Source organism: Pyrgilauda ruficollis, unplaced genomic scaffold, assembly GCF_017590135.1.
Source record: "Pyrgilauda ruficollis isolate IOZ18807 unplaced genomic scaffold, ASM1759013v1 scaffold3, whole genome shotgun sequence".
Taxonomy (NCBI): domain Eukaryota; kingdom Metazoa; phylum Chordata; class Aves; order Passeriformes; family Passeridae; genus Pyrgilauda; species Pyrgilauda ruficollis.
The window spans coordinates 10,143,350-10,167,267 of record NW_024524377.1 but is presented as its reverse complement, the minus strand read 5'-3'; the positions used below and the strand labels follow the sequence as shown (position 1 = coordinate 10,167,267).

The following is a 23,918-nucleotide window of genomic DNA, read 5'->3' as shown; positions in this document are numbered from 1 at the left end:
TGAGATGTTTAGCGCTGATCAATTTGTTCCCTTATGTACAATCTATGATAAAACAGCACATCTTGTGTCTCAGATGAGGTTGCCAAGAATGCTGCATCCTTTTGCTTTTGTTCTATGGACTGAATTTCTTTGAGCATATCAGATATGTGCAAGGTTCTCTACTTTTCACAGACATTCTAAACAGCCAACTTCAGTGGCAGCCCCTTCAGTCCCAGCCAAAAATGGTGTGTTTTGTTTTGTTTCTAAATATTTGCCACTAGCTGGAGTAATTCCATTCATTATTTCATGCAGGCCACCACCGAGCTTTCAGATGGCAGCAGCTTTTAGTCCCTCACTTGGCCTGGGATGAATTCTTATTAACTGCTACAGTTATGGAGAAATATCATAAGCACATCCACAAAAGCTCTTTTCTGCCTCTCTGAAAAGGTGCCTGCAGTGGGAAAAGAGGAGTGAGGTGCTCTGAGAACCCTTTTGGTGTAACTGATAGCACTGGCTAAGGTTTGGTAGGGGATATGATCAGGAAGTGTCACAATGGTGTAAGTAAGGATTGTGTCCTAGGTCTGGACACTGGAGGGTACCTGAAATATGGGTTGTGCATGCTCAGAGTGTACTGAGGTGTCAGGCACTCGTGTGGGCATCTGTGGGATGCAGTCACTGCAATTCCCAACACCCCTCCCTTCCAGCCTGAGCTCACCCTTGATTTTTGAAGACAAGGGAATGGGCCACAAAGGGAGAAAGAGCCTCCAGTGGTTTCAGCAAAGCTGCTGTAGCACAGAGCCCCACTTCAGGCTCGGGGCTCTCTCCCCTTGCACCGCATTGCTGGGGCCAAGTGCAGCTCGGCCTCCCGTGAGCCAGCCTGGAGCCCCATCCCTGCAGCCAGACCTTTCCCGAGCCCCTGCTCTCCCTGTGTCCTGTGCAGGGCCGGGAACAGCAGGGCCCTTAGAGCTGCCTCGAGAGGTTTGGCATCCCTTAGGTGATGGAGTGGGTGTGGTGCCGCCAGTGCTGTGCCTCCACCTGACCTGGCACACGAGCAGAGCCCAGGGGAGGGAACAGGGGAGATGGGCTCACTCCAAGCTGCTTTTCCTGCCCGTGCCAAGCCATTGCCTTTGGGCTGGCTTGCGTCCCGCCTGCGTTGGCTCCAAGTAAATGTTAAACCCTTCGTGGGGCTGCCAAAGGGAAGAGAGTTTGAGGGGGCAGGAAAAAAGGAATGGCAGAGGCTGGATGGCATTTTCCTGGGGCTCTTGCACATCCCCAGGATACCACTACCTGCCAGGAGGCCTCCGCGTGACTTGGAAAAATCACTGGTTTATTGTTGCCCTTTCCAGTTAAATTTCCTTCCCTCGTCAATCCTAGATAAAAGGCTGTATGTTATGGCAGCTCTCAGGATAAAGCCAAAACAGGCATGTCAGTCAGCATGAGGAAAACAAGCTGCTGATTTAAGACTGCAGTGCTGAGTACATGCTCAGCTCAGTCACTGTATTCATGTCCCTTCCAAACAAACCTCCTCAAACTGGGAAATTCTTGTTCTTGGAGGAGAAATTCAAAGCCTGGGCAGCCCTCGAAGCCGGCTGAAGTGCAGGGAAGTGACTGGGGCTTGCAGAATCACGTTCCTTGGTCAGAGAGGTAAGTTCTTTGTTCAGTTAGAAAATACAAACACATACTTTAGACTCATAAAGGTGAATATGAGCACACAGTGATAGGAAACGGAGCAGGCTTTATTCACATAGCTGTGTACAATCCTCTCTGTTTCCAGGTAAGGGTCATGGATGGTCCAAATAACTTAGGTAGCTTTTGCAAATCCATCCATAATTTTCTTATTGAATTCATGTGACAGTTACTTGTGAAGAAATGATGAAAGTATCTCTAAATATTCTTGAAACCTGTAAATTACTTGTAAGTCATTATTCCTATGAAATTTTTCAAAAGTGAACTTTTCAAATATTTGGTAGTATTAACTTACAGTTCCAGGTAATTTCAGATACCAGCAGCTCTTACAGACAGCTGCTGTTCTGTCAGAAGGCCGGTATTTAGTAACTTCTATGGAAATATATGGAAATAAATGCTTTGAACACTTGGACAACATTACCTTGCAAAACAAGAACTTTTTCTTTTCAGCAAAGAAAAACCATATATGAACTCAGAACTTACTACTACAGAGGGGAGATGCGTAACAAGTACTACATAGGGTGATAAAAGAGAGACAGGGTTGGAAAAGCAGAAAACTCTTTAGGGCTAAAACATGAGTTGCCAGTCAAAACAGCCCATGTTTTGTGACATTCTGTCAAGCCCTCCTCTTTCTGTTCCCTCCCCACCCTGCTGTGGGAAATCAAACCCTTTTGTTTCTGTGTTCAGTCATTAAAGCCAACACTCATTTGGCATATCCTTTGTTCTCACAGGTATAATGCCCTTCCTCTGGTCCTTGCTCATGATTTCCAGGGGACACTCATTGTCTCACTTCCTCAAGGTTATATACAATGCTTGAATATCTTCTAGAATTCAGTTGCTGATTTGTCTGTTGGGTTCCTTTGTCGTAGGCCATCTCACATTGCAAATATATTGTGCAAAGAAGACTCAAGAATTTAAAATCTTAGAGAACATTCCTGTTAAGACTAATCGAATCCCTCAAATGTGACTGTATTCCTCTTAGGCCAGTGCAAAACAAGCAAGCTTTGCCCCTGAAAAGGCATCTGGTGGAGCCAGTATGGGTTAGTGCAGTTCTGATTTTCAAGGCAGCATTGGCCATTGCAATTTGAAAGGGTATGAAGTGACCAGGAGAAAAGTAACAAAAAGAGCAGCATTCCAACAAGCTCCTCTCAGAAATCACAACTTACATGCAAGTTGTGACTTAAATATATGTCGGGTTTTGTTAACATTGTAAAAAATCTGTTCGCAGCAAGTATGAGAAGGTTTAATTATTTTTTTCCCCAGCGTGCTGATAGGAAGCTGAAGACAGTTGCAAGCAGTTGGTTTTCCACCTACTGCCACGGTGGTGGAAATTTATTCCTTCACTTTGCAAGCAAAGCAATCACAAGCAATCAAACTCCATTTGCTTGAAGGAGATCTCAGAGAAGCTGGACAAAGGTTTGCCCCCAATGAGCAGCAGTGTGTTGGTCCTGCTGATCCCACCCTCTGTGGCCACACACCCACAGTCAGGTCTCTCTTCACCCACAGCCTGAGCAGCAGCAAAAGCCTCTCCCGAACAGGCCAACAGATGGAGAGACTTGTCCTTGGACAAACAGCTCCTGTCTCTGTTTGGGCCTAGTCCTGCCTCTGAAGTGGTCTGGAAGGCAGGGAATTCTGCTGGTTCCAGGGGCAGGCTGAAGGTTTTCATTTCGATGGCGTTGCTGCGCTCCGTGGGCTGTGGGCGGAAGAAGCTGCAAAAGCCAGAGTGCCTCAGCACGGGCACCAGCTGGGGATGGTCCTGCTCACTCTTGCGGTGGCTGGGGCATGTATCAGTGAAATCTGAGGTAGTTTGAAAATCCGCACCAATTCCTAAGATGCAGTGATACATTTTAGGAGAAAAGTTTCCCTTTGTAGTACTACTAAGCTTCTTCCATGTCTGCGTAAGGAAATGATACCTCCAGAGGTCATCATTAGGGCTGGAATTTGAAATCCCTCCACCAAAAATCAGCATAGAGTCTTTGCAGACTATTGAAGCGTGACCTACCACCGGAGGAGGTCCTTGGCTGAAGGTAAGAGAAACCAGCAGTTAAGGGGAGACCAAAAAGAAACTTAGCACTGATTTTAGCTTCTGTTTTCCTTTTGACTCAGACGGATGACTGCTGAACAGCTGCATTGGGACATCAAAATTACACTGCTGACAGCTGCATCAACGCCTTGCCAACAGCTCTCCCGAGCAAAGCCAACTGCAGCCCCAGGGATGGCAGCAGCACTGCATCCTGATCTGAACAATCCCTACAATTACCGAGAGGGCATTGCCTCCCTCTCCACCCGCACGCAGTATCAAAGAGTAAGATTAATTCTCTTTCTCTGCTCTTACAGCGTAACAAATAGAATAGGTCACCTTGTTCTGATGCTGGACCAGCTGCTGCTTCCAAAGTCCCACCTCCACAAGTCCCTCTGTTCAGTGAGCCCCACCAGCCCCCCAAAGAGGTACATGGCTGTGTGATAAACCACTGCCGAGTGGCCGTGCCGCGCTCCGGGGCCACTGCTGTGACAGGGGCTGGAGACACACAACCACTTCCTTGTATCTGAAACAAAAACACTGATATACAGATGGACTGACTATTTGAGAAAGGATTTACTTCCTGGAGGAGGTAGCTATTCAGTTGGAGAATAAAGGTTTCTCCTCTAAGCTTATTATGAGTTAACATATTAAATTCTGACACTGAAAAAGTGCATTTAAAAAATCAGTTTTGAAATCAGTTTTGAAATAAACTTTTAATGAAAATGTCAGATGCTGTGTGACAGATGCCATGGAAATTTTATTTACAGAGCAGTTTTTCCTACAGCTCTGTCAGTTCATTGACTCTGATACAGAAAGATACTTTTCTGGCTGTTAGAGGGAAAAAATCAGTCAACAAAAACATTAATTCATTAATGTCTCTACTTATTCTCCTTAAGAGAGAAGGAAGGATGAGATAAACCCATCATTTTTAACAAAATAGTGACAGAATGGCCACCAGATAACAGTTATGCATTTAGGAAATCTCTGGGAATCATCTTATTTGCAATAATCAGACTGGTAATGAATATGTTAATAAATTATCTCCTGTCAGGTTTGACTCTCCGTGGTCAGTTGGAGATCTGAGATCAAAAGATGACATTAAGAGGCTGAAATCAGGATCCCTGCTGGATCTGAAAGTTTTTAGTAGTCCTTGAAGAATTTTAGTGAGTAGTAAACAAATATTCTCCCTGATTTTCAGCTGTAAAACTGGCAAATACTGCAAAATGTATTCCAGTATAATAGTCTAATTAATTTCAGCCAGCAATTAATTGAATTTGACAGAATTTGTCACTAAATGTTGTCAAAGAGAAGCCAAAACTAACTTAGAGCATTTCTACTGACAAGAATTTTCTTAGCAGAGCAAGCTCTCCTGCTGCGGTTGTTGTTTTACACTGGATCAAAACCTTATCCTGCTTTTTTAACTTACCAAAATGGAATTCCCAAAACTCCTGAGAAATGCCTTTGATGCCAAAGTATCCCCCATAGATGTACATGCTGGAATGGTACACAACTGCACTGTGACCTTTTCTGTTAGCTGGTGCAGAGCTCTAGAACAGTTCAAAAATAAGACAAAAACCTATAAAGTCCTATCAGCAGCAATGTCTGTCTTGGAAATATGCCTTGTTTTTTAACCCACAAATGACCCTGCAGTCCCAAACTTCCTCTTGACTCCCCCATCAACTAAAGGTAACCAGAGTGGTAACTGTGTCACATCTCAAAAAAAAAAATTGGGTGTGATTTCAAGGTATAGAAGCATTGTGATGATGACATTTCAGTAGCGAAAAAATGAGTGATTCCTAATGTGTAGTGATACAAAATCAATCTCAAAAGACCAAGCCACAAATGCTTCCACTTAGGTTTCAATTAGAAGTGGCAGTAACTTGGTGAGTCCACGTGTTCACACTGAAGAATTGAAAAATGCTGCAGCACTTCACGTTCCAAAACGTATTAGTGTGGCTGCCAATCTGTTTTCACAACCCTACTTTTAAAAGCACAGGCTTCACGTATGGTTCAATATTCCATTTAAAATTAGTTTTCTTGAAAAGGATTTCAGAAAAACAGAAGCAGCAGCAGAGGAGAGGACTTAACTTCTTACATAGGACTTAAAATTTAAGAGCAGTATTTTTAAACACTGTTTTGAAGAAGGAAAAAGCCTTAAGTTACTGAAAGTGCAAAGAAATAAAGTACAGCCACATGTCTCTGAAGAGACGAGATTGGAACTGTTTGGGGGAACATATTTCAAAGCAATCTGTTTAATCAACAAAGCAACAGGCATTTGATTCACACATTCCCCACTTCCTGGCTCCTTACCTCCGTCTCTGCTGGTTCGTTGCAGCTCTCTGTCCATCTTGCGGAATCTGGGGGATTGAGTTAATAAAGCGCAGTTTAGGTCCCGCACCACAAGAGGACACTCCTCCCGCAGTAATTGCTCAAATTACACAGCTCATTTTCAAGGAAGTCTCGTCCTGGTGTTTTCTACTGACAAGGCTGCAGAAATCCTGCTAAGACAGCAGCACCGAGAGACTTGCAGGAGACACAGTTTGAACAGTTTTCCTCTATCCTTATCAGATACAGAATCATACAGGTGCCACACTGTGTTCCTGTTTCCTAAAGCTAAATTTTATAATGCAGAAGTAACCTGTGATTTTCATCATTTTCTGAACTTGCAGGAATCCCAGATTTCCCTATGGATGCATGACTCCTCCTGTTTACCACACACACCTCATTATGGCAGACTTGTTCTTTTTCATAGGTCCCTTAAATAGCCCTCAAATAACAGCCAGCAATCACAGATCTGGCATCACCATGAAGGAGAGGAAATATCAGATAACACAGCACAGAATACAATGAGAAATCAGTGCACGCTTGCATTACTTAAAGCTATTCTTGCCAGAAGATTTTAAATAATAACTATGAAACAGCTAGACATACAACCAGTGCTGAACAACTCATTTCCAATTTCCACTGGTAAGTACTGTGAGTAGTAAGATGCTTTCTCCTTTAAAATATGTTCTGAGGCTTTTCTTTCTTCCAGCAGGTTATCTCAGACAACTGGTGTAAAAACCCCCATTGTCTTAAGGTTACATAGTGAAGTAGCAAAAGAAGCCAGGACACTTAAATCTTGGTCTGGACCCAAGATTTACTGGCTCAAAAAGAACTGAGCCTCTCTCTCTCTCCCCTCCTGATCTGACATCAAAATACCAGCTATTATTGTACACAGGATTTCCAAAGGGCGAATCCATGGTGTATGGCATTGCTATTAGATTCAATGCTGCACTGTTTTTCTTAGAATACACACTTAAGAGATCCCACATGTTTGTTATTAGGAGAAAAAAAAATCCATGTTATAAAACGTTGATGTTAGTTTCCCACTTTATTTAATATTTTATTTCTCTTGCTCTAGCTTATGTGTTTCTTTAGTAAAAGTACAAATGAGATCTATTTACTGATCTACTTTCTTCCATAAGAGCTTGGTTTTTAAAATATAAGTGGCATAAAAAAAATTAAATAATACATGAATTGTCAGGTCTTATGATCAAATAGTAAATGTAAAAAGGAGAGAGGGAAGGAATGGAAATTCTGAGACCTTAAAATACATAAAATTTTCCCATAAAATCCTCTCTAATTGAAGTAAGACCGGCATCTCTGATAGCTTAACAGCCTAATTTTGAGGGGAAAATATGCACACAGTTTTGCACACATTACTTGCTGTAAAGCTTAAGGAAGGCTCTGTTACAAGCAGCAGAAAACAGTTTGGTTCTTATTATTTATTACTGCCTATGGAATGTCCCATGGAAAAGACTGGCTTTTGTGTATCATACCAATGTCATATATCCAGAGAGGAGTTTTTGCTTGTGTGAAAGCAGAATCCACCATCCCACCAAAAATATACAGGCTGCCCTGCAAAATGCACAAATATTTATCACTTACAGGAAGGCAAATAGCATTAAAATGATTTTAAAAACAATTCTTAAATGCAAAGGTTGCTTTCAGCAAAATATATTTAACAAGTTACAAAATATAGTAAACAATGTTTTAACAGTTAATCCCAAAAAGCCACCAACTTTAATTATTCTTTTTTTATTCTCTCCCAGTGGGAAGCCCTGAAGAACATTCTGCTGTTTAATGAGGAGAGTATTTCAGAACTGCTCGTTCCATGTCAGCCTGGGGCAGCTTCAGGGCTGGGAATCTGGAGCTCTCTTGAGGCATTGCTCAGGTATATTGGATTATCCATGTTTAGAGAAATGTTTCATTGTGTGGTAGCTCTTGATATCCTAAATTCTGTCTTCCCCTCACAGGCAGGGCTGTAATTCTTACTTTGCTTTTACTCCCTCATCCCTTTTCTACAAGAGTTCTGTAGTGAATGTTTTTATGCCGTAGCTGATCATGCAAATGAATTCAGAGCAACTGTTACAACTGCACAGATAAGTCAGAGAAAGTGCTGCCAGGGTCTTTATCTGGTATTACTGCTACTTATTGAGCACCGACTGAGGAAACCAGAGGGCTGCTGCAGAGCTGAATTACTGTCACTCTGTTCAGAAAGATTCCAAACATTGGTACAGCTACATCCAGAACTGCAACAACACAAAAATGCTTTCTGGGCATAGTATTTCACTACATAATACCTATGGCATTTTATTGCACTGTATAGTAGGAAATAAAATGTCAGGATATGGACAACATAATCCTTGTCTACTACCTTATAAGCCACCATTGAATGTTCTTCCAGTTCTTCTGGACCATCTCTTGAGCATTCCAACATTTCCCATTCATTTTTCACTGTAAACCAAAGCTGAAGTTAAGACAGTAGTGCACTCAACACATAAACAGTAGGGGAAAGGTGAAAAGGTGGGCTTTGAATGTGGCTATGCTGCTTAAAATGAATCATTTTGTCATCTTTCCTCTGTTCTCCCAAAAATTAAATATATGCATTTTTTTCTATTTAGCAAATTTAAATATAATAGTAATAGTTACATTTAAATATAATAATTGTTACTCCTTGTATTTTAATTGTTACTTACATCAAAACTGGACAATTCCATGAGTATGAACAATTAGCAAAATTCTGTTTTATTCCAGTAACAACTGAACAGGGAAAACCATACATCAAGTCAAAAAATACAAGGTATTGTATTCACATGTTTGTGCACTTCCATATGCATGAATTATTGCTGTGTTAGAGAGTCAGGAAAGCTCATTGATATCCCTTGCTAGAATCAGGATATTTTAAATTACTCAGTATTTCTGGTCGAGAAAAAAAAAACAAAAAAAAACAACAAAAACAAAAGGAACTGAACTGAAGTCAAAACTCTGAGGGACACTTGCAAGAGGAGAAAACACCCCCCATCTGCCCAATGAACAAAAAGCAGTTTATCCAGCCTGTGATGGAAAGTCCTTAAATGAGGATAATCTGTTAAGTACAGAGCGTCCTCAGTTTCACGGTGACGATGTAGAATGGCTTTAATCCTGACAAACAAGAGAAGGGCCAGCTCACCTGTGTGGTATCTCCAGAAGTCCCCCAGCGTGGTGCTGCCGTGCCCTCCGTGGAGATAGACGCAGCCTCTGCAGACAGCACAGGCGTGCTTGTATCGGTCACACGGACGCGGCCGCTGCGCCTCGGCCGCACCGCAGGCAGCGCTTCCCTTCATGCTGATAACCAGGATCTTATCCAAGGATCAACTTGCAAAGGGCTGCCATGTCAGTGGAGGGTCCCAAAATATCAGGGACAGGGCTGAACCCCGTTTGGTCTGCAAAAAGACAAAAAAGGAAAAAAGAAAAGTCTCCACCTTATGATAAAATGTTACTATGTTTTCTTTTCAATCCCCTCAAAAGCAACATTGGACAAGTTTGTGATAAGACACCAACTTGAGTAAAGCACCTGAAATTCTGACTCAGATTCTTGTACCAGCGAGGCTGGGACAGGAACATTCCTGGAGCTGAAAGTTTTCCAGAGAATATCAGTGAACTGAAATCAGTGAAGCTCCAACACGCTACATTTACAATACCGGGGCTTGGTCTTTTTTCACAACTAAAAGAGTACTTTAGACAAACCTGTACTAAAAACAACTTTGGAAAGAGTGATTATTTCGGATGGAAGTAATGCATTAGCAGTTGTCCAGAATTTGTTTAGACTTTTATCTGTAAACCTGCTGAAATGAGGATGCATCTGGAAAAAAATGACACAAGCCCTTCCCATGCCACAAGATGTCACTGTGTTCTGTGAAGACATAAGTACCAAGAAAACATTCTTCTATTAATCCTCTTTAAAACAGTGGCTTATTTCAACATAGATTATTTTACGAAGCACACCCAAAAAACCCCCCATGCATTAGACCAGATTTGGGAATTTGTGTTGATAATGTGTCTGAGGTGACGTGTCAACAAATGGAGTGACAAGGTCTCCCAGCTCCAAGAGTTTTCAGTGGGAGCCAGATTCCAGCTGCATTGAGAACCCAGGATGGAAATCAATAGGGAAGAGTAATTTACCTAACGGTAATGTGTAAGTCCAGGGCAAGCTGCACTTAACTTGAGGAAGAACAAAGATTACAGTAAAACAAGCTAGATACAGAAGCTAGTTATATTTCATATTAATATGAAATTGTACCTAACCTAATTTATCATCCATTCATCTCTAAAATTTACCCTTTTTAAGACTGGAATACATTCAGTGACAAAGAGATGCTAGAGAATCTCTTGCAGCATATTCAGGCAAGATTAAGTACTTCAATTTTGTTGGGGGATTTTTATTATGCACAACAGTATTGTAGGCTATTACTGTAGAAACTGAAGTATATTCTTTGTATGTTTTTTTCTGAAGGAATACAAAGATGGGTGGCACTTACTAAGGGTGCATTTCTCATGTCCAGAGGAATTAGCAGATATGAAGTAATGACACATTATAGGTCTGTAAGTCCATAATGCTTCCTGGCATCCCATTGAAAAGGGAAAAGCAGCTGAAGGCATGAAACAGGGATTATCTCCCTAACTCTGCCAAGCTTCTGAGCAACCACAGCCAAATCATTCACTTCCACACCTAAATGGGGACAGTCACTTCCTTAGTACAACACTTCAAATTTGCTGATGCAGTGCAGTGTAACAGCGCCAAGGTATTACTGCTATTGATGTTATTAACTCTGAAAAGGGTGATAGGTTACTAATACTTTACAAAGGTAAAACAGACTTGTCCCCTTGCTGTTTGTGGTTTCTTTCTCAGTTATAAAGCTGGTTATTCTCCTTCTTACATATTTCTGCTTGTTTTTGTTCCTCCAAGCCTTGCCTCCTGTTGTACAAACATTCAGAGATGATGACAGCCCTGATTTCATATAACAGATTAGCAACAAAGTCCTGTCCAGTTGTTTATCTAGCCCAGCTGAACTCTTGCAAGGTGAGCAGGATGGGATAACAAAAGGCCAAGCGGGGCTGAACTGAATGGGTGTCACCTCCCAGTCACACCTTTTCAGCTTCGGCTGACCCTTGTGAATCTTGGCCATTTACTCTCTGCTGAAGCATTTTTGGAAGCAGACCTACAATCCCTAACAATCAGTTAACTGCTCCACTTCAGAGCTGGGGAAAAAACCCACCAAGTTAATCATGAATCTTGCCTTTCATCATTGGTATTTTAAATTGCAAACTTGACTCCCAGATTGCCGTCTACAGAGTTCATCTGTCAACCTGAGCAGCCCCATTTCCAAAGAAAAGCTGCTCCTCTTCTGAGAACAATGTCACCGAGACTTGTCCTCTGTGTCCTGCACCACTGACCTCAGTTTCAACTTGATACAATCTCAGTTGTCCAATAGGAAGCTCTGACTTCAGAAAAAAAAATTTAAAAAGACAACTCTGAACATTTTTATTCAACTTTTTTTTATTTTTTTTCCCAAAACAGCTGTAGCACACACAAAAATGTCTGCTGCTCTCCAAAGTCTTCTGCCATTCCATTCTAAAAATAGCTCCTGTGCAATCAGTCCCAATTGTTAAAGGGCTGGAGGAGCTGAGTGGAGGGCCTGGAGAGCTGCAATTAGTGCAGTAACTATAGCACTGTGTATCAATTAATGGCACCCCACTACTGTTTCATAATACAAATAATTCAGGAAATGTAGCAAGACAGGAATTACTTCAGGAAATGTAGTTTATATGTTCATTATACAATTATTTATATTTCTGATAGATGTGGTTTCTCAGACAAATGATTTATTTATTTAAAGTATTGCATAAATAGATCTTCATTAAAGCTTTTTTTCCTATCTCGGCCCCTTGATTCATTTCCATCTGTTTTCAATACACTCAGAAAAGTTTCATTTTTAAAATGATCAAGCTTTTTGGAATATAATGAGATATGAAATCACTCATATGGGGAGGGGCCCAAGTAGGAAATCTTGTTCTGTTTTGGGGCTTTTTGTTAATGACCCAGTTTTCTGAACTCAAGCCTTGAACCTTTCCAGACAGAACACTGCATTTTCTCACTAGGCAACTTGATGCTTTACTGCTTTTCAAAAATAATAACAGATCTTCCCATTTGTACTTATCCCAGAAACCTTGGCTCTAGAGGTGGTTTTATTGTAAGTCTTGTTCTAACGGGACTGCCTGCATGAATGAGGAAACTCGGGAGACTTGCAAGGCCCTTACAAAGTTTTAGAAACAAACCTAACAACTTGTTGAGAATAGAGAAAAGGCTTTTTTTCAGTATATCTTGTTTACTAGCAGTGCTTCACTATGTGTGATAAATTTAGTATCCTCTGGTTTGCTATTTTATTTTTTCCTAAACTCAGGATCACCTGAACTGTTTCTGTGGTGGGTATTTTTTTTTTGTTTTGGTTTGGTTTTTTATTTACAAAATACAGGAAGTAATTTTCAGAGATGCTCAGCTTCAGAGTTTCAACCTGAAAATGTGAATGGCTCTAAGACTGTTGGGTGTCTGTGACAGTTCTGTATTATTAGCATTTTGAACTGAAATAAGGGCCTGGCTTTGCCACGTGTTGTAAAACATGCAATTACCACATGACTGAGCTTACAAGTGCAGGAGCCAAGACAAAAGGAAGGGAACAGAAAGAGGTATTGCTTCTCACAGGGAGAAGCTGAAGGACAGAAAGAGGCTTTGTAAAATGACAAATCAAAGCAGAAGACACAGCTCCATCCTGATTTCAGGGTTCAGAAGAAAGACAGGTACTTTCAAGTAAAACAATAACAATCCTGTTGTCTGAATAAAGCTTAGAGCAGACATACTAAAAACTGACAGAAAAACTGGAAAGCTTTTATTTGAATAACTCTTAGTTGAATTTTAACAATTTTAGGGCAGTATTTGTAAACATGATCACTGCTATATCTCAGTGCTTCAAAATGCTTTTTGACATGAACAGGTATTTTAAAGGGGGCAACTTTTCTGACCAGCATATATTACAGTTTCTATAATATGTTCTACTGTATGATACAAAAAATACAATTACAGTTTCTCTGTGCTGTAAGGCTCTGTAGGTAACTGCTCCTTCTGGAGAGAGCAGTGCCACAGCACCGAGGGCATTGGCACCATCGCTGCACAACAGAGAGAACATCATCAGTCTCTCCCAGAGAAAAGCTCACTGCGTGGTTCTGGAGCTCTGCAGGCAAGAGATTGCTTTTCTTTAATTCAGATCACATTAATATTAAAGCTTTAATTTTAGAAGTTCATAATAAATTTATGTTTGTGTATCATTGCAAAATTAAAATTTGCAAATTGACATTATTAATACATTGTCTTTTGTTTTTTCTAGAAGCTTTCACCCAGGAATGAAAATCCTTCAGTCGTTTAGTGTTTTGTAACACTATTTCATCCCTGTTATATAGTGAATTCTTAAGTAGTAATAAAATAACTTATTAAATAAATGTAAATATATGCAGTTGTATTTTCTATAAGCTAGGTACAGTTCTTATTTTTAAGTAAACAAACAAAAAAAATATAAACTTGGTTTAGAATAATACAGTGAATATTTCAGCTACTTCCCAAATATGGTGGAGGAGGAAATATCTGGAAAAAAGAAATTCAGTACCTTAAATATTTCTGGGGTTGTTACATTTTTATATACACTTCTAGCATATGAATCAGGAAATTGCCTTTTCCACTGTATTTAAATATGTTTTATGGTAAGATGAAAGTGAATACATTTTTCCCACCTTAGTTTCCTTAGTAAATTAAAATTTCATTTGCTGGGGATTTTTTTGTTTGGTTTTTGTTTGTTAGTTATTTGATAGTTTGGGGTTTTTTTTAAAGAATGGGCTTTTTTATAAACTAAAAATTAGAATATATTGTTTTGATTAGTAGATCTCCCCATGTAATCTGTTAATTACAATTTACATTTGCAATCATTTAACTGCATCTCAATTTTGAATGAAGTCTCTGAGAAAGAGCTTCCCTAAATACACATCCATGGGTGGCACAAGTGTATAGGAGGTTATGGATATATAAATCCAGGGTAGCAGCCATGCGTGATCAAAAGTTTTTGCTCATAATCAATGTATGTATGGGTTTTATTTACTTATGGTCCTTAATAGGATATTTACTTCAGGAACCTAATCTGCTTTTCAAATCTTATTTAGGGTCCTGCTGGTGACTCCACCCACAGGCAGAACTCAGTTTCTGTTGTGGTCTCAGCGCAATGGAGAATGGAATGGACACCCTGACTGTGAAGGGTTGCTGCAGCAAGACTTCTGGGCTCTTCAGAAATTATCTGAGACAAACAGGTGATTTTGCATCTTCTAGGTATGACAGAGGGAGGAAATACAGTTTCTGGTCCTCAGACTTTATGAGAAAAGAAATGAGAAATTCCCACCATGTTCTCAGGGCAGTCTTAAGATGTATTTGGCCTTTTAGCCTTTCCTTGAAAGTAATTTGTACTGTCACCACTGGAGCAGGTCATTTCAATGCACAGGTCATCACCCTTTCCCCAGAAATAGCAGTTCTCAGTGTTCCTAGATGGCATCATTTGGGGATTTCACAAAAACTAACTAGCTGGATTCCTTCAAGGTACAGTAGGCAGGTCCCCTGGAGATTGAATGTAATAAATCTGTCCCTAGGTGTGACTGAATGCATCTTCTTGACAGCTTGTGACCTGCTGCTGAAGTAACTTCAAAATACTTTATTTCCTAAAGGAGACTCTACTCACACTAACTCACAAAATTTTCTAGGTTAGGAAGAAAGACTCTGGTTGACAAAGGAGTCAGTGGCTGCTCAGCCTGACTACTCTCCTCAGGCACGAATTAAGGTACTAGAGTAGTATATACCTGACAGCTGAGAGTCTATCAGTGAAAAACTATTATCTTCCATTAAAACCAAAAAGTCAGCATTGAATTTTACTTGATTGTTCTTTATATCCCCTGACTGAGGAAAAGAAGCATCTAATAAAACACTCAGTCACACTTAAAACTTAATGCCACACTTCATGGAAGATAGACGTTGTGTTTTTCTTGTCCCCGTGACATTTTGCCCTCAGACAAACGTGCAGCAATGAGACAGAGAAGACATACAAGGTTATGAGAATAGCAGAAGCTGTAGCTTGAAGAAATACAAAGGAGTAAAGAAAGGGCATTTGGCAATCAGAAAAATAAAAAGTTCCAGCTGGCAGATACTAAAACATCCAGATATCCTGCTAGAATCAGTAAGAATTTAGATTATTCTGTATGGGAGAAGTCATGAGAGACTTGTGTGAGAAAAACTCAGATGGCACAACTGGAATGACTGTCAGTCATGACTGGAGAAAAAGTGAGTACAAAAAGATCTTTTATGGGGAGATGAATTTACACCATCAGGTGAAAGATGATTGCATAAAAACATGATATAATTGCATAGCTGAAATAGATTGCATAGAGAGGAATAGCTGCATTTTAGTCTGGCAAGGAAAACAAAGGTGTCAGCTGACAAACAGTAATAATAACTGTGATGGTTCACTATAACCTTGATGCCAACAGTTACTGGGCTGCACCATCAAGTGGAAAAAACCAAACCCACATCATTTCAATATATAAAAGAGACAGAAAGCATATGAGTAACTTTACACATACACGTTGTCGCTCCAAATTCAAATGGAATTACTCATGTGAATAAAACCAGTGATATGCATGAGCCTGCACAATGTAGCCTAGATACCAGAGCAAAAGAAGGACCAACCCTTTTGTCAGAAGCCTGAAAAAATGTTTTGCAAGCTGTTTTCATATTCAGTCTCCAAATGACAGGGTCCGTTTTGGACTGGAGTCCAGCCTTCTGAAAAATTCTCACTCCCAGCTGACATGGTCCAGTATTCATCCCAAGCCAGATGCACTTTGGCTTGGGTTTTGGATGGTTGCATTTCTTTGTTTGTCTTTTGCTCGATAGAAGGCATTTTGTGCTTTATGCTCTTTGACTGTGGAAAAGGGAATGAGCAAAAAGAGGGTGGTGAATCTCCTAAACTGGAAGCAGGCAGCAAGAGCTCTGGCAATTCCTACCACAGACCTCCTGCGCAGCATCGCGGAAGCGGCAGGTCCCTGTCCCCAGCGGTCTCCCGGCTGCTGAGCGCTGACAGCGCTTCCTTCCTTTCATGCGCTTTGTTTCTTTTCGTACCTTTGAGTGAAAGCCACTTTGTGCACAGCTGCACTCAGCCCCGCTCGCTGTCCAGCAGTACCGCGGTGTGCACGGCCGGGCTGTGCCGGTGCTCCCCGGGCTGCTGGGCGTGCATGAGCGCTGCTCAGCGCCCTCAGCGCCCCTCCTGCCCCTGGGGGCCGGCGCTGGCTGCTGCAGGTGCCCCCGCTGGCGGGCAGGCCTCAGCGCCCTCTCCTCTGATCCACACCACGGCTGGGCTGGTCCCCACCGAGACGGGGGCAAGGAAAAGAAAAGGAAAAAGAGTCTCGTGAGCCGGCATGTAGCAGGGGTGCACCAAGCCTGACCGCGCCCGCTGCCGCCCCTCGGTCCGCCCCAGGCACTGAGCCCAGCGGGGCAGCACGGAGGTCCCCGGCCGCTGCGGCGACCCCCGCCTCCCGGGGGCAGCAGCCCGGCGCCCCCGCCCTCCCCCGGCCTTACCCTCCCCTCCCCAGCCGCGGGCGGCGGGGCCGGCGGCGAGCCCGGGGCGGGCGGAGACGCGGCCGCTGCCCGGAGCCTGCGCGGGGCCGCTCGGGGCCGCGCGGGTGGGGACGCGCTCGGGGCCGGGCGGCTCCGGCTCTTGTCCGCGTCCCCGCGGCGGGGAGGCTGAGCCGAGGGTGCGCGGGGTGCTGCGGGCTGCGTTCCTTGCGGGAGGAACGTCTCGTAGTCGTTAACTGCCTTATCAGTCATGGGGAAAGTGCAAAATCTCGTTTCTGGCCTGAACGCAGCCAGAAACAAAGATCTCTATAACTTTTGGTTTTGGTTTTCTGTTGTTTTGGTTTTTTTTGGGTTTTTTTTTTTTTGTTTTTTTTTTTTTTTTTTTTTTTTTTTTTTTTTTTTTCTGTGGTAGCGGCCGTGGGAAGGGGGAGGACGGAGAGCGGTGTTTGTTGGTGTGCTCCGTTTCAAGCCCTTTCAAGTCAGCGTTTAGCCCAAAGATCCCTTTTCAGTGAGCCGCAGCCCCAGCGCTTGCTTGGACTTGTGTCCTTGGCTTTCCGTTCGGCTGCCACTGGCTCGCTTTTTTGCCTGTTTCTCGTTTACAGCTACATAAGGCTTCAGAAAACAGGAATGAAACTCCCCCACCCACACGTGCATCTATTTTCCATCCTGACATATTTCCCTGCTTTGAGGCAGAGGCTAAAGCTTTCCCCTTAGTATTGTTCCTTAAAAAAGACTTACTTAGGTAGCTGCAAGTGAAGGCCAACAGAACGACCCAGTCCACAGCAATACAAAGCATATGGTGTGGACTATATAAATAATGCAAATACATTTGATTTTAATATATTGTGTATAATATATCTGACTGTAGTAGTGATGTGTGCTTCTGAATTTTATTATTCTAGAATTCAGGTGTTATTGAGAGGCCAATCCACAGCTACAGTGCAGTACTTTCTCCAGCCTTAATTGTGTTCTCCTAGGGATTAAAAAAAACACCAACAACCCAACAACAAAACCCAAACCCCAAACCAAACCCACACATACTTCATAAAAAGAACTCTGAGATCATTAGCTAACATTTGGAAGTCCCTCAAATTAACATGCGTGAAGGACTGTGGCCAAACTCCCACTGGCTCCCATAAAAGCAGTAATCAGTCCTTCAAGTAAGATTCTCCACAAAATAACACCCAGAAGCCCCTGCAGAAAGGATTGCCAATCTCACCATCTGACTAGATTAAAAACAGCAGTAACAATGTGATAATTGACAGAAGAAACTTCCCTGACAAGGAATGAATCAGTGTTTATTTTTAGCCTTTCCCCCAAAAGGCTTTATTTAAATGAAAGATTAGCTAATTATTTCCGTCGTTGTATTGTCCACACTAGAAACAGGAGGTGGCAGATCTTCACTTGTCTTTGGCTCTTCCTTTGAGGTCTGCACCCTGGAAGGGTGAGATTTTGCCAGTTGTCTTTTCATTTCCAGTCTGATCAAATATGAACAGTGTGAAGGTTTCACTAAATTTAGACACCCCCCAATCAATTTTTTTTTCCTGAGTAGAAAGCCCCAGCAAAGGTGTCAGAAAATGTAAATTGTGATTGTGTCCGTATCCCACCTTTGCTCAAAGCTTCTCTTGCCTGCGAGTCATTAATCCTGTTGCTGCAACTGCCCACTGCAGCCTTTTGCACTGACAGAGCACTTGCATTCCAAGAAGGTAATTTCCTTTCCCTGTGTACAGGAGCCAGCAGTAAAATTTTATCTAGGAGAAAGCAGCTTACCTAAGAAAAGACTAAAAAAATTTGTTCTGTTTTATTGGATAAATGTGAGGAAACTGTATTGATCCCATAGGCGCCAAGTAATATCTGTGTTTCTGATAATAAGCATTTGGGTTCTGCTTTTTTTTTTTTTTTTTTAAGGGAGGACTTATTTTTTCTGATATTTTTTCTTCTTTTTCTGATTTTTTAAAATTTTGAATTAATTGTGGATTGCAGCATGGGTTTCATAAACAGAAAACTAATCAAACTGCTTTGAAAATGTCTGAGGATACTTTTTTTTTTTTGTTATTGACTTAACTGCTGTGGAATTAAGACACATAAATTACTCATTGTTTCATTCCACCACATATCCATAGTATGATGATTGCTACAAAGCACACAAAGAGCTGATTTACCAGTCTCTCACTTTCCATGTCTCAAAGCAGTTGTGCCACATGAAATTCATAAGTCAAATCCCATTAATTTTAGTCTTGGAGAATGAGTCTCACTTTCAGCATTTGAGTCTTTATTCTTCAATGCAAAATGTTTGTGTATATTTTCTTTTCCACACTTGTTAATATTTCATACAATTTTGAATATGACTACTTTGGCTAGACCAATTCTAGGTAAAATAGTTTATTTGTACTAATTTAGTGTATACTTTTTCATTCTTGAACAGAGTGAAATGTGAAGTAGAAGTAAATGCTCATAAAATAATGTGAAATTCTCAGTTTTATGTGCACCCCACTGATCTCTTTCTTCACCATCACAGAGGGAGAAACTCCACTGTTGTTTTGCTCTTAGGAGGAGCCTGAACCCTCAGCATCTCATTTCACATGCTACTGAAAAGATGTATCAAAATGGAATTTTTCCTAGAAAGAAAAGTATTATTTTTCCTGTTTCTGTATCTCCTAAAGAGACCTGGCTGAAAGGGCTACTCATTGGGATGAGCTCTGCCATGCAAGTATTAACAGCAATGGTGCCTCCACAGCCCCAGATAACTCAATTCCTGTTTAGAAATAAGATGCCTGTAATGCTAATGGGAACATTGTATGAAATTATTTAATCTGTGGGCAATCAGGCCAAAGAAATCCATGAATCATTCATAGTCATTCCTACACATCTGCATTGCAAGAGATACAGTTAAGTACAAAGGAAAACATTACAGATGGGGGAGGCTGAAACAGAGAATAAGGTACAACTGGCATGAAATACATGGGGTTTTAACCAAAATTTATTTTATTGGCTACAGGCCAAGTCCAAAAAATAAGTGTTTAGAGGAGGACTTGAGTTCCTAAGTCTAAAACAGAGATGGTGGAAAAACCCCAGTGAGCTGTGTCTGACCTTGCACCACGCCTAGATTCCCAAACCACGTTTCCTGTTTATACAGAAGCTATATTCTGCTGTATAGAGCCTCTCTGTGTACCTAGATCTGCACCAGTTCAACAGGGCTGAGCAGCTTGGCACTCTTTCATATCTCAGCTCAATCAGGAACTAAAAGCTTTGTGTTGCTTCATTCAGTTCCCCAGAGAGGCTCAGTTCAAGAGGTAATCCTCAAACCTCTCTAAAGGATGCCAATCAGACCGAGTCTTGACAACTGGAGCCGTACCTGTTCCCTCTAAAAGACATTTCTGTGATCTACTAGAGCAGGTAAAGCATTTATCCAGGTAGTGGAAGGTCTGAGTTCAGGGCCTGTTCTTTGCAGATCAGAGATACCAGTAGCCACATTGATGTCTGAGTAAGTATTCACATGAAACCAGCCTCAAAGCTTGATCACTCACAGTGTCAGCTCCATCCCCTGCACAGGGCACTCCAGAGCAGGTGGTGAAGCTCTGTACAAGGATGCTTAAATGAGCACTGATGTGTTCCTCTAGATCTGACTGATGCCATGCCAGACAAGGGGGCTGAAAAGTAGCTGAGAGGCAGCGTTAGGGTGGTGGTAGTACCTCTGAAATTAGCTGTGCCAGGGGCCTCCCCCTTCAGCATGTTCCTGCTGTTAAGGAAGCAAAATCTACATTCATTGTTGAAACTATTTCAATATGGAAAGCCGATTTTTTAAAAAAAAGAGATAAGTTATCAATTTTAAACAGAAATGTTCCTCTCAGCCTAGCAATAGCTACTCAGGAGCTTGAATTTGCAGCTGACAGGTTGGTAGATATAAGCAGCACTGGCTGCTGGTCAACTCTCTGGGAATGCCTTCAGTGAATACAGGTTTGGGAAATACCACTGGATGGCAATCTTGTGCCACAGAGGCTGTAATCACCTGTGATTTTTCTTTTTTTTGGCTGCAAACATAGATGTTTTTTAAAGATTTCCACTTCTTCCAAACACCATCATAGAGTTACTGCAGGTAAGGCATTTAGTTTAATTTAGAGTTGCACAAGCATAGCTGGGACAAGAATATGAACCAGATGTTGAGAAGTGATATTTTGACTGTTAATTCAATCAATAAAGTTTTGAACAATTTATGAGACATGAATACAAGGAGCAAGAATAGATGCTCTGGCCATGGAACAAGAGCACCCAGCATCAGTTCTTCTGTGTTGTTACAATCTACACTAAATTCTAATCACCGACCTTAATGCCTTGTTACAAACCACTGTTTTTACCCTTAAGACTGCTGTATTATACACAGTATTCCTTAAAGATACAAGAAATTTCTACTATGGCTGGCTTAAAACAAGAAGTTATCTTAGTTCTGAAAGTCAACATTTGAAGTCTTTGTTTTAAGGTTTCCAGTCTATGTATTTAAAATGTTTGGCGAGTGTTTCAATAATTTCTAATATATATTTCATAATATTTCAAATATTATGTTTTTATTTTGAAATATTTGGATAATGGTGCATTTTTTTTTACAAAGAATAATCATTCTGTAAAAGTCAACATTTTTTTTCAGAAAGTATTTAGGTTTTTTGAAAAGGAATAAATTTTGGACTAAATCTATGTTGTTTAAAAGTGGTGATTATTCCAGTTCTCTAGTGGAATAGAATCCTATTCACAATAACTCTTTAGTAAAGATAACCCATTTGGTTTAATGTTCTCTATACTTGTTGTGTATCAATGGGGTGTATGGGAGAACACCAGGAAATTACTGCAAGTACATTTCAACATCAGGGAAATGTCTTACTTAAATTTGTGCTTCTGCTCCTTTTCTTTTGGCACTGATGGTGACACCTCTTTCCCATTAAAACTTCAGTGCCCCAACCCCAGACTGCACAGTACTCTAAACATTATGAATATCTGACAATTTCAAGAACTCCTTCATTAAAGTCATCTTCTCTACCTTCACTTTCACCAAAACTATCACGAGAACTGGTAACCAATTTGAGCTGAGGTGTTTTCTATTTTGGGGCTGGTAGCATATCTCTGGTTTCAGCCAGGGAAGGAAGTGCTCAGAGTGTTTTATCACAGCCAACTCTTGTGATTTACTTGGCATAACTGGAAGAAGGAAACTATGTAAATATGGGCTAAAGCTTATTCTTGGGAAATGCACAGTTCCATGGACTTGAGATCTTTAATGTATATTTTTGTTTATTCCTTGCTGTCACTTCAGTTCTCTATTTGTAGTATGAGAATAATAACCCACAAATTCTGTGATGCTTGATGGAAGAGTTCCTTCCATGGGCTAAACATACTCAGAGGCAAACCTGTTAGGCTCAGGGTAAGAATGTTTCAGCACACCTTTCTTTCCCTCCCTAGTTTTTAATTCTAAATTAAGAATTGACTGTAATGGCTGAATAACACAGCAACTTGAATATATTCAGAGAATAGGCTGGAAACTATTGTCTTCTTACATTTCTGCCCTTCTGTCTTTACACTTGATGCTGGGACTTAGAGCCTTCCCAGCAGACAGGATAGTCTGCAATTCCCCTATAAAGAACCTGTGTCTCACCCACTTTGGTGTATGTACCCTTGCCTTTCACTGAATAGCTGGTAGTTAATTTAATTTTTAAAATCTATTTTGTGGCAATCCCTGCAGCTGTGTTCTTGTTTGTGGTTTCTATGTATTAGCTATTGTAGATATTGGTAGTTGAGAGAGTTGCTCTTAAGGAAAAGTTACAAGCTCTAGGTAGCATAAATGGAGAACTGAGATCCAGGGAAACAAAGGGATTTGCCCAAGGTCACATGCAAGTTTTGTGGCAGTGTTAATCTACCTGATCTGATTACCTAAGGCGTGTAGGCACCAATGCATATTTAGGTGCATGTATCAGCCACAGGAATGCTAAACTGGAGAAGTCAGGTTGGGAAATTAAAGGGGGAAAAATAAAAAAAAAGCATGCTTGGCACTACTTGAAGACTTTGCGAGAAATTTCTACTTTCCCATTCTTTGGATACTTTGGAAAAACATAAACACTTGAGATCTGCATTTTAAAGTGTTGTTTCAAGCTGGAATAGCATCTGTTAAATGCAGTTAAGAAACATCTGTTTTTCCATTCCTGGAACCCTGAGCTGAGGCAGCCGTTTTCCTGTCAGCCCTGCTGTGGAGCAAAATTGGTTCAATAGGTCATTCTGTTCTCTCCATTTCTGAGTTCTCAGTTTCCTATTAAAAAGATGGCCAACAGCATGAGTAAGCAGGAGGGGAAAGGAGATTTTGTGTAATGTGTGTATTGGCCTGTGAAAAAAAATCCATTTAGCTTCAGACGGAGTTAGATAACTGGTGAGAGCAGAGTTATTAAGCATTGCAATGAACACCAGGGATTATGTGGAGCTGTAAGATTTATTAGCCTCCAAATAGTTTATCGTTCATCAGTGGAAATAACAATCTGATACAAATCTCACTGAAAACAAAACCACACTTCACACTGATGGTCACTAGGCTCTGGATCTGACCCTCTCTGATATTGCTGATAGATGGCCTGGTGGAAACTGGTCACCAGTACACAATATATTGGTTGCAACTGTTGTTAACTCTGATCTGAACAGCTCCAGACTGGATGCAGCAATTGGAGGGCCAGCAATGGTTGTGTATAACCATCTTTTCAGCCATCACTCACTCCAGTGGAGTCAATCTGAGAACAGCTGGGAGGGAGAATCAGAAGAAGAGTTCAAAGGCCTCCTGTAGAGAAGACCAAAAGCATATTGTGTAGGTTTAAGTTCTTACATTCCCAGCTCTCTGTGCTTTGACAATGCCTTGGACAAACAAATACATTTTGGGAACTGCATATTTTTCCCTTCATTTTTAAGAATAGGATCAAGACTCATAAAGGCATTGAGCTGCTTATGCTCCCACTGAAATAATCATGAATAACATTGAGATTGTGCACCATGATCTGATATTTAATAAGCAATGAAAACCTGTGTCATTCAGTCAGTGGCATTAAAATTAGGTAACAAGTGCACTGAGTTGGCAGAACCTTCTATATGTATCCTTACTGAAAAATGACAGCACCCCTGTTTTGAAAACAACTGGAAAAGGACACGTTGTGACCTTCTGTCATGAACACTTTGTTGACAAAAAAAAGCCAACAG

At 41.1% G+C, this 23,918-nt stretch overlaps 1 protein-coding gene across 2 annotated transcripts; it reads right to left on the bottom strand.

The window, feature by feature from the left end:
- Positions 1-1,206: 1,206 nt before the first annotated feature.
- Positions 1,207-16,372, bottom strand: LOC121356766 (leucine-zipper-like transcriptional regulator 1). 2 transcript variants are annotated; one of them, XM_041473516.1, is made up of 8 exons: positions 16,251-16,372; positions 9,183-9,435; positions 8,388-8,467; positions 7,510-7,588; positions 5,999-6,045; positions 5,115-5,235; positions 4,025-4,211; positions 1,207-3,686 (listed from the first exon to the last, which is right to left on the bottom strand). In XM_041473516.1, the coding sequence occupies exons 2-8, from the start codon at positions 9,334-9,336 to the stop codon at positions 3,026-3,028; spliced, it is 1,329 nt and encodes a 442-aa protein (XP_041329450.1). In that variant the 5' UTR covers positions 9,337-9,435; positions 16,251-16,372; the 3' UTR covers positions 1,207-3,025. The 2 variants fall into 2 exon arrangements, with proteins under 2 accessions (XP_041329450.1, XP_041329449.1); XM_041473515.1 differs by having other exon boundaries at positions 16,143-16,268.
- Between the last annotated feature and the right edge of the window lie 7,546 nt (positions 16,373-23,918).